General features: G+C 49.0%; 1 protein-coding gene and 1 long non-coding RNA gene across 2 annotated transcripts in view; one reads left to right on the forward strand and one right to left on the reverse strand.

Annotated features, from left to right (window-relative positions):
- LOC125928429 (collagen alpha-1(I) chain-like) overlaps positions 1-950 on the forward strand; it is a 10,271-nt gene extending 9,321 nt beyond the window's left edge. The window contains exon 4 of the mRNA XM_049639129.1: positions 27-950. Coding sequence (XP_049495086.1) covers positions 27-950 — 924 coding nt within the window. The remainder of the gene's footprint in view (positions 1-26) is intronic.
- A 2,332-nt stretch (positions 951-3,282) lies between these two features.
- On the reverse strand, positions 3,283-4,889 carry LOC125928594 (uncharacterized). The gene is made up of 2 exons (XR_007459714.1): positions 4,645-4,889; positions 3,283-3,459 (listed from the first exon to the last, which is right to left on the reverse strand). It is a non-coding gene; the product is annotated as an uncharacterized LOC125928594 (long non-coding RNA).
- Positions 4,890-9,306: the final 4,417 nt, after the last annotated feature.

Genomic DNA, 9,306 nt, shown 5'->3' on the forward strand with positions numbered 1-9,306 from the left:
CCCGGGCCGCGCCGCGTCTCCCGGAGGGTCCGGCGGGCGCTGAGGAGGAGGAGACGCCGCCGCCGCCCCCGCCCGGCGCTGAGGAGAAAGTGCGCCCGCCCGCGCGCCGGCGCTCGCCCTCCGCCGCCACCGCCGCGCCCCATTCACAGCCCGGCCGCACGCGCCGCCCGCCCGCGCCCGCCGCCGCCGCTGATTGGCCGAGGGGAGGCGGCTCGCGGGCCTCGCGTCCCGCCCCCACGCCCTCGCCTGTTTTCAAACTCGCGGCGCCCGCCCCCCTGGAATTTCACGCCGGGCCGCGGGCTCGCCTCGGCGGCTTCCCGCGCCGGCTGCGCCCCCTAGGGACGCGCGGCGCGCACTGCAGGCCGGCGCCGTCTCCGCACGCGCTCGGCGGCCAGCTCGGGCGGGGGCGGCGCGGGCCGCAGGGGTGGGGGCGGCGCCGGCCTCGCCCCTCTCGGGCGTGCGGGCTCGCAGGTGGGCTGGCGCACGTGTGGCCGAGGGGCGGCTGGGCCGGGTGCCCGAGCCACGCGCTGGGGCAGGTGGGCGCGCCCCTCCCGGCGCGTCGAGCCAGACCTCCCCGCCCCCCCACCCCCAGCCCCGGGATCCGCCCGCTCCAGCCAGTGGGTGGTGTTCGGGTAGTTACGCGCCAAGTTACCGTGATTGCAAACGAGACACACGCGCAATCGGGTTTTCAGTCGTTAGCAACAAAAGCCACCACTAGGTGCAGACCCGCCGCCTGTTGCCAGAAGTGGACTCCGGCTTTGGAGGGGCGTCCAAGGTCATGTGTGGCCTGCAAGGACCCCAGCGCCGCCTGTTCCCGCCCAGTGGAGGGGCCGGTCTCTGGGAAGGGTCTCCCAAGGGAAGTTTCCCTTAAGAGGGAGGATCTCTTAGGGAGAGGGTCTCATAGGGGGGAGGGTCTTATAGCGGAAAGGGTCCCCGGGGAGTTCTCCTAGTGGGGAGGGCCGCCCTAGGGAGAAAGATCCTTTGGGGGTAAGGGTCTCCTAGCGCCAGGCCTGGGGGGCCCGCGAAGGGTGCGTGGGGCGGGGCGCTCAAGCTCAGTCGCATGTGGTAAGCATTAGCAGAGTTTATGGGGTGAGCTAAGAGCTCTGGAGGCTGGAAGGCCAGTATTTTTGTGGGAGGAGGCCTGGAAGGTGACACACAGTCTGATGCTGTTGGCAGTGGGCCTGGAGGAGCCTGGGGGCATGTGATGATTGAGATCATGTAAACGGTGATGGCAGCTGGACAGGGCGTGCGCCTCGCCGGGTGCTGGATCCACGAGGTTATTGCCCCGGGCTCGGGGCGAGGGAGGGGAGAGCCGGCACTGCCTTCGAGGTTTCCGAGAGGGACCTGGCTCCCACTCCCAGAACACTGACCGCGCACCATCCACCCTTACTGAGCCTCAACAAGGACCTTGTAAAGGAAAGATGGGGAAGCCGAGGCCCAAGGACAGCAGCCAAACGGAGGAGGTGGATTCTGACCTAGGTCGGTTCCCGGGGCCTGCCCCCTGCCGCCTTCCCACCCCACGCAAGGAGGGCCGGAAGAGTGAGAAGCCGTCCGGAGGGGGCGTGTTCTCTGAGAACACGTGGAAGCACGGGTGTGCAGTGCCTGAAGCGGCACAGAGGCGCCCTTTGGGCACGTCCTGAGGACAGGTGGATGAGAGTGAGGGGGGCATTTCTACTTTTATTTTCCGATGCAGCAGCCTTGGGTCTAACTTACAGGGCTATATGAGAGCGTAGGGGAGAAAGAGGCCCTACTGTGAACTGAACACCTCCTGCGGGCCGAGCACCTCCTGTGGGCCAACCTGGGCCCTCCTGGCACTAACCCCCCACCGCCCTCTGTGTGAGAGGTGCTCTCACTCATTCGGTTGGGGAGTCTATGGCTAACGAGGGGAAGTCACTTTGGTCAGCGATGAGGCTTCGCTCTTTCTAGTTGTGAAATCTGGGCAGATTGCTGACTCTGAATTCCCATTAAAAGTTAGAATTCCCCTCTCGCAGGGTTGTTGGGAGGGACTGAGATAATTCACACACTCAGAAAGTGCTAGTTTCCTGTGCTTCGGACCAGCTGGGGAGCACCGCCCCAAACTACCCTTGCTCTGCACCCCAGTTGAGTCGGGGCCATATTTAACCTTTTCCTTTCAAATACAAACATGTCTATTATTTTCTTTGCAGATAGCGAGCCACACCCATACGCCCTCACAGCATAGGCAAGAATATGGCACAGGCAACTTCTTGACTTCGAGACACTCAGAAAATACCCAGAGTCTCTTTTGCTACAATTTATTTTACAGTTCAGAAAAAGTTATGGAATCTTGCTTGGAAATTAGAAAGCCAAGCCAGTATACCGTAAGTAGTAAGAGAACCATGGATATCACAGCTACTCCAAAAGGTCCAGACACACTTCTGGGAATTTTTTTATTCCAGTATCATCCTGGGTAAGTGAGGCTCTGATATTGAGTCATCTTACAGTTGAAGGAACTAAACTAGGGAAGTTTAACATACACAAAGTAACCATGTTAAAGCCAGAGTAGGAGTCTAGCTCTCCTGGGTGCTATTCTAAGATTTTTTTTTCCCCACCAGATTATGTTGCCTTTTACATGACTCATTAGATTACTGTCTTCAGGGATGTGTTTAGACTGTGGCTATTCTTTCTCAAAAAAAAAATAATACAGAAAAACCCCTTTATAATGCTGGGAAGAGGCCAGCACACAGCTGAAACATTTCTACCCAAAAGGGCCAATTAATCTCTCCATTTAATTTTATATCGAGCCTAAAAAAGATCTCAAGAAGAGAACGCTTCATCCCTGTATATACTCGCTTTAATAAATCTTTAGCTGCAAATGTGAAAAATTAAAATAAAAACCTTCAGCCATATATCGTAGAGTGCCTGACTGGTTCAGTTGGTAGAGCATGCTACTCTCAATCTTGAGGTTGTGAGTTTGAGCCTTATGTTGGGAGCAGAGATTACTTACAAGTAAAATCTTAAAAAAGAAAAGCCGGGTATTCTAAAAGACCCTGAGGTAAAGGGATTTTGCTCCATGAGAGCTGACTTACGTTTCTTTAAAAAATGAGCTATGGCTATCTCCTGGTTTCAAGAGCAAGAAGAATCTTCCCTGCTTAACTAGAGAGAGTGAGGAGTTTTACAACAAATGATCATTTAACTGGAGTTAGAACTGTCACTGAGGCCACCCCATTGTCCTGTTCTAAAGCGTCGCTACTCCAAGGTGTGGTCCACTAGCCATCAGCCTCTCCTGGGAACTGATTCGAAATGTCAAATCTCAGGCCCCTGCAGGATCTGAATCTACATTTTAATAAGATCTCCAAGTGATCCATATATAAATTAAAGTTTGAGAATCACTCCCTATCTCCTGAGAATTGAAGAAACATGATGAATATAGCTCTCTGTTCTCTTCCTCTCTCTTTATTTTTCTTTTGGTTCATTCTGTCTTCTTTCTCATCTTTTGCCCTTAATGAGATAAAAAGGGAAAGTTTTTTAAATGATAGAATTATGATTTTATTTTTTTATTTTAAGAGGAAAATCTGCAACGTCGTAGAACACCAACATACTCAACTGTTACAAGTTAAAAACCAAGAACATCCATATGGCACTGTGAAAAAAATGTTAAGAGAAACAAGCAACACACTGGAGGAAGTATTAATCTTTCTACATAAAAATAGCTTTTGTAAGTCAATAAGAAAAATAGATGAACAATTCCTATAGAAAGAGGGGCAAAGAACATGAACAGGAATGTCAGGGGGAAAAAACGTGTTTCAAGAATGCTCAAAGAAATCAATCCAAGAAATGAAAAATTAACAAGGCTTATAAAAATATTAAAGCATTGATGACAGCAAGTGTTGGTGAGGGTGTGTGGAAATGAACGCTCATACTATCAGTGGAAATATAAATTCACAGACTTTCTGGAATGAAACCTGAAATTCATAGCTAAACTTCGAATACTAATTGTCTTTGGTCTAGCCATCCACTTCACAAATGCACAGAAATGTGTGTGTGAGGTTGTCCATTCCAGGATTGCTAATAATAGCAAAAAAAAAAAAAAAAAAGTCAATCTAAATGCCCATCCAGGAAGGTTGAGTACAATATGGCACACCCATACAAGAAAATCTCATATAACTGTTAATGAAGTATAAGTATTGATGTAGAAATATCCACTATATCAGTTTTTCTTTTTTTTTTAATTTTTTTTTAACGTTTTATTTTTATTTTTGAGACAGAGAGAGACCGAGCATGAATAGAGGAGGGGCAGAGAGAGAGGGAGACACAGAATCAGAAGCAGGCTCCAGGCTCTGAGCCATCAGCCCAGAGCCCGATGTGGGGCTTGAACTGACGGACCGAGAGATCGTGACCTGAGCTGAAGTCGGACGCTTAACCGACTGAGCCACCCAGGTGCCCCATCAGTTTTTCTTATAAAGTTATGGAGAAATGTATAGAATAATCCCATTTATGTTAACTTTTTTTTTTTCCCTGAATGGATGGATGCCAAATTGTAATGTCCTTCAGGGCACTTGAAATTGCATGCTTTTCTGCACATTTTAAATTTTCAAATGTGAATTATATTTTTATAATCAAAAATAAACTAATAGAGCTGATTTTTTAAAAGCAAAGGGTTGATAAGCCTAAGTCATTTCTTACCTGTAAGTCATTAAGAAATGTCCCTTATGGGTTCTCAGTGGTTCTTCTGAGAAAAATATTCCCCAGTCCTATTAGAGAACAAGTTACAGCATGATCTTGTCCGCAAGGGGATGGTGTGCCCCTCCACGTGCAAATCAAGGCAACGATCGTGGGGATTCCTTGCATCTGGTTTGCACAGCCTTCTCCTGATGGGCGGTCTACCCTCTTTAGATGCCTGGGTAGTTCACTCTAAACTCCCTGCCAGCTGCTAATCCCAGCCCAGCCTTGCCTTTGTTCTGTTGCCTGGCAACCCATTAAGGAGCCACCAGGTGCTGCTTTTGATCCCTAATGGGGCGTGGGCTTTGGTTACTTTAGAGCCCACTCAGCTGAGAACTTTTTAAGACGCTAAACTCTCCTGAAATGCTCTTGTTAAAGAAACTACGAAGAAGAGAAGTACCAAAAACGTACCAAGCCTCCAAAAACTTCTCCCAGCCTTCTCTAAAAATAACTACCCCTCCCCTTTCAGACTGCTTTCAACTGTATAAAGTGGAAGTTCTCAATGTGTGGTCCCAGACGGGCATCAACAGCATCACCTGGGTAGAAATGCAAATTCTGGGGCATCACCCCAAACTACAGAATCAGAAGTTCCAATCAGAATCGCTGGGGGGTGGAACCCGGCAAGCTGTTTTAACAAGCCCTCCAGAGGACTCTGAGGCTCGCTGGGAGTGTCCAAGAATGATTGGTGGAAAGTAATTCCTCCTCTTCTTAAGTTTCAGCAAGTATTTATTAAATTGCTGATTTGGGCCAGACCCAGTGCTAAGCAAGAGAGAAATAAACAATTACAGGAACCATACGATAAGCGAAAGCACTTTAAGGAACATCTCAGAAGGATTTCACAGCTGTGGGGAATCAGGGAAAATCTTCCAGGGAAGTAAAGTCTCGACAGAAACCTGAGGGATAAGTAGGAGTTGAATCAACAGCCTGGAAAAGAAGGCAGGATGTTCCAAGCAGAGGGAAAGCCATGTGCGGAAGCTCAGAGTGTAAACTTCAGCATGAGAACAATGAGCCCTCCTGAGGTTTTTTTTTTCTTTCTTTTTTCTTTTCAATTTTTTATTTAAATTCTAGTTACTTAACATACAGTGCAGTGTTGGTTTCAGGAATAGAATTCAATGGTTCATCACTTATATACAACACTCTGTACCCTTCCTAACAAGTACCCTCCTTCAGGCCCATCTCCCATCCAGCCCATCCCCCCACACACCTCCATCAACCCTTGTTTGTTCTCTATCTTTAAGAGTTTCTTATGGTTTGTTTCCCCTGCTGAAGGTTTTTAAACAGGGGAGTTACATAATCAGATGTGACTCAGCAACATCATTCAGTCCGTGGATTAGGGTTGGGTCATCAGAAGCCAGGATGCCTGAGAGGAGACTGTTGTGGCCATTTAAATAGGATACGCCAGAGACAGTGGGATGGGAGAAAACAGGAAGATTAAGAAGCTATTTTGGAGGTGGGATCCATAGATAACAAAGGATGCTGTGGACAATGACACCTGTTTTCTGGCTCTCGCAGCAAGAAATCTGGCTGTTTGGCTTCTTAAGCGAGCCAACACAGTTGGAGGAACAGAATTTGAGGGATGGGGGGGTGGAAGAGACCACCTGATCTGCTTTTGAATCTGTTAGATTCGAGATGTCTGTGTGACGTCCATCGTTAGACAGCAGGATGTTTGTGGGTACAGTCAAGGAGGGAGCAGAGGTGGAAAGCAAGATGGGAGAGGGTGGGGCCTCCACGATGGGGAAACAAGTGACTTTGAGCAATCTACAAAAGCAAATACAGCAGAGCATCCAGAAGCTAAGGGCTAAAACATGACTCCCGTGCTTAGTGACAAGATGCTCCTCCAAGACCTGGGATGGCAGTGTCTGTGGGAGCCTGAGCTAACCCCAACGGTGGGCAATTCAGGTGCCATGTTCAAGAGGTTTGGGCGAGGGCAGAAGATGGCAGGGAGATTCGGGCTTGAGGGAATTCTCTTTTCTGTAGAAAAAGAGAACCAGGAGGAGGGGTTGGTAATCAATAGTTCAGAGTCCCGAAGACCCCCAGGAACGTCTTATGAGGGGAAGGCTTGGCCTTGGCCAGGGGAGAGCTGTCCAGTCCTCTGCAAAGGGAAGTTGGGGCGTGGGCAGGGGGCACAGCTTCATTGGTCAGTGGTGAGGCAAAGCTGAGGAAGAGGCAGCTGATACTTTCTTCTCTCTGTCTCTCCCCAGTCGCTCTCTTCAAAGAGGACCTAGCTACTTAAGGGGTAGAAAGAGGAAGAGAATTGCCAGCCTTTGAGACTGGAGTATGGAAGGTTTGAGATATTACTTTGGAGAAGGGGACAGACGTTAGCAAAGGATTCAGTAGACATCTCTCCACCTGGGGTTCACATAAGCACTTTATTTAACCCTCACAACAACCCCTGTGAGACAGGAAGTATGTTTTTGCACTTAACTGAGGTTCAGTAAGCTTAAATCTTTTGCCCGGGGCTACCCAGCCAGTCACAGGTAGAGCCGGGATTTGAACCCTATCTCCTGACTCTGTCTCCTGCCCTTGGAGCAGATGAGACAAATATGGTACAGTCAGCATCATGAGAACTGGTCAGTAATGGGTCTTAAAGAGCATCTGGTGTAAAAGAGGAAGTTCTAAGTCAAATAAAAGAAAGCTCTTACGTCCCTGTGGGAACAAGGCAGGAAGTTAAACGGGGGAGTTAGGGCTGGTATGAATACCTCTTCAGTCGAGTCATGTGCCCGAGGCACCGGGCTCTGTGTCAATTCTCAGGAGCATTCCATGCGGAGAAAGCTGTGGTTACCACTGAGTCTTGCTTGCAGTGAACTGTAGGCAGGCTTTCTGCAGTGTCGGTCACTGGCCCGCATTCCGCACTCTGGAGCTATATACAGGAGTCACCAGTCCCTACTCAGTGCCCAAGACAGTGCGTGGTGCACCACAGACAATAAACACTTGGCAGGACAAATGGCAGACGCTCTGGCCTGAACACGGCGGGGGCTGGATTTTAATCTAGTTCCACCGTCCACCAGCTGAATATATGTTTGAATAAGGCACAGTCTCTCTTTTGGCTCCGTTTCAACCCCAAATGTGATGTGAAGCAGTCACTTCGCTCACAGGGTCTGGGGGTCACGAATTCAATCAGGGCACGGCAGGAAAACGGCTAAGGCCTGGAATCCCCCAGAACTTTTCGCTCAAAGTCTGGCATGTGAGCTGGGATCGCTTGCAGGCTGGGCTTGACTGGGACTATTACACAGACTGCATGCATGTGGTTTCTCCGTGTGGTTTGGGCTTCCTCACAGCATGGCGGCTGCGTTCCCAGAGCAAGCATCTGAGGCACAGTTTTCCGGAAGCTGCATGGCCCCTTCTGCAGTAGCCTTGGAAAGCCGTCACATCATTTCCACTGCAGTCTGTTGGTAGAAAGCAAATCACTAAGGCCAGCCCAGATTCGAGAGGAGGAGCAATTAGACTCTACCTCTTGATGCGAAGAGGCAAGGTCACACTGCAAAATAGGCAAGATTGGAGGTATTGTAGCAGTCATTTTGCAAAATACAATCTGCCAGAGATACTTCCTGAGGTCTCTGTGAGATACTTGGAGGGAGGGTACTTTTCAGGGGCCGGAGAACAGCCTTAGAAACCGTGGAATCAGAGTACAAATACAAAGCCCTCCACACAAGCCATTCCTTCTACTAGGTGGGCTTCATGGACTGAATTCCGTCCCTCCACAAGATTCATATGCTGAAGTCCTAACCATACCCCAGAATGTGGCCATATTTTTAAAAGGTAATTAAGTTAAAATGAGGCCATGAGGGTAGGCTCTAATCCAATCAGAACAGTGTCATGATAAGAAATGCAAACTGGGGGGGGGGGGGAGGCACCTGGGTGTCTTAGTCGGTTGAATGTCCGACTTCAGCTCAGGTCATGATCTCACAGTCTGTGAGTTCAAGCCCCATGTCAGGCTCTGTGCTGACAGCTCAGAGCCTGGAGCTTGCTTCACATTCTGTGTCTCCCTCTCTCTCTGCCCCTCCCCTGCTCATGCTCTGTCTCTCTCTGTCTCAAAAATAAATTTTAAAAAAACATTTAAAAAATTTTTTTAAAAATGCAAATTTGGAAAGACAAGGAGATACCAGGGATGCATTCACAGAAGAACCACCATGCAAAGAGGCGGCAAGAGGGTGGGTACCTGTGAGCTAGGGAGAGAGGCTTCAGGAGGAACCTGCTAACCATAATCTTGGAATTCCAGCCTCTAGAACTGTGAAAAAACAAGTTTTTGCTGGTGAAGTCCCCCAGCCTGAGCAAACCAATAGCGTGGATGACTAGGTCCCTTTAGCTATGTGGGCAAAATACCCTAGAATTAACATGCATTCATAACACCGGACCTGTGGTTCTCACTTAGGGGACATCTTTACATGCCCACACTCCTTGGCATTTCAGCTTCAACTGGGACATTTATTATATGAGTTTTTAAAATTATGGCACTTTACCCCCAATTGTCCTTCTAACTGCTTTTTTTCCCTCTCTTATGGGGCTCGGGATCCTTAGCGAGAAATTTGGGGGTTTGTATATAGGTTTTTACCTTTTGTTCCCCTGAGCTCTATTCAAGTTAGGAAGTGAAACAGAGTTTATCTGCTCTGTCATTCTGAAAAGTTC

Source organism: Panthera uncia, chromosome E3 (assembly GCF_023721935.1).
Source record: "Panthera uncia isolate 11264 chromosome E3, Puncia_PCG_1.0, whole genome shotgun sequence".
Classification (NCBI taxonomy): Eukaryota; Metazoa; Chordata; class Mammalia; order Carnivora; family Felidae; genus Panthera; species Panthera uncia.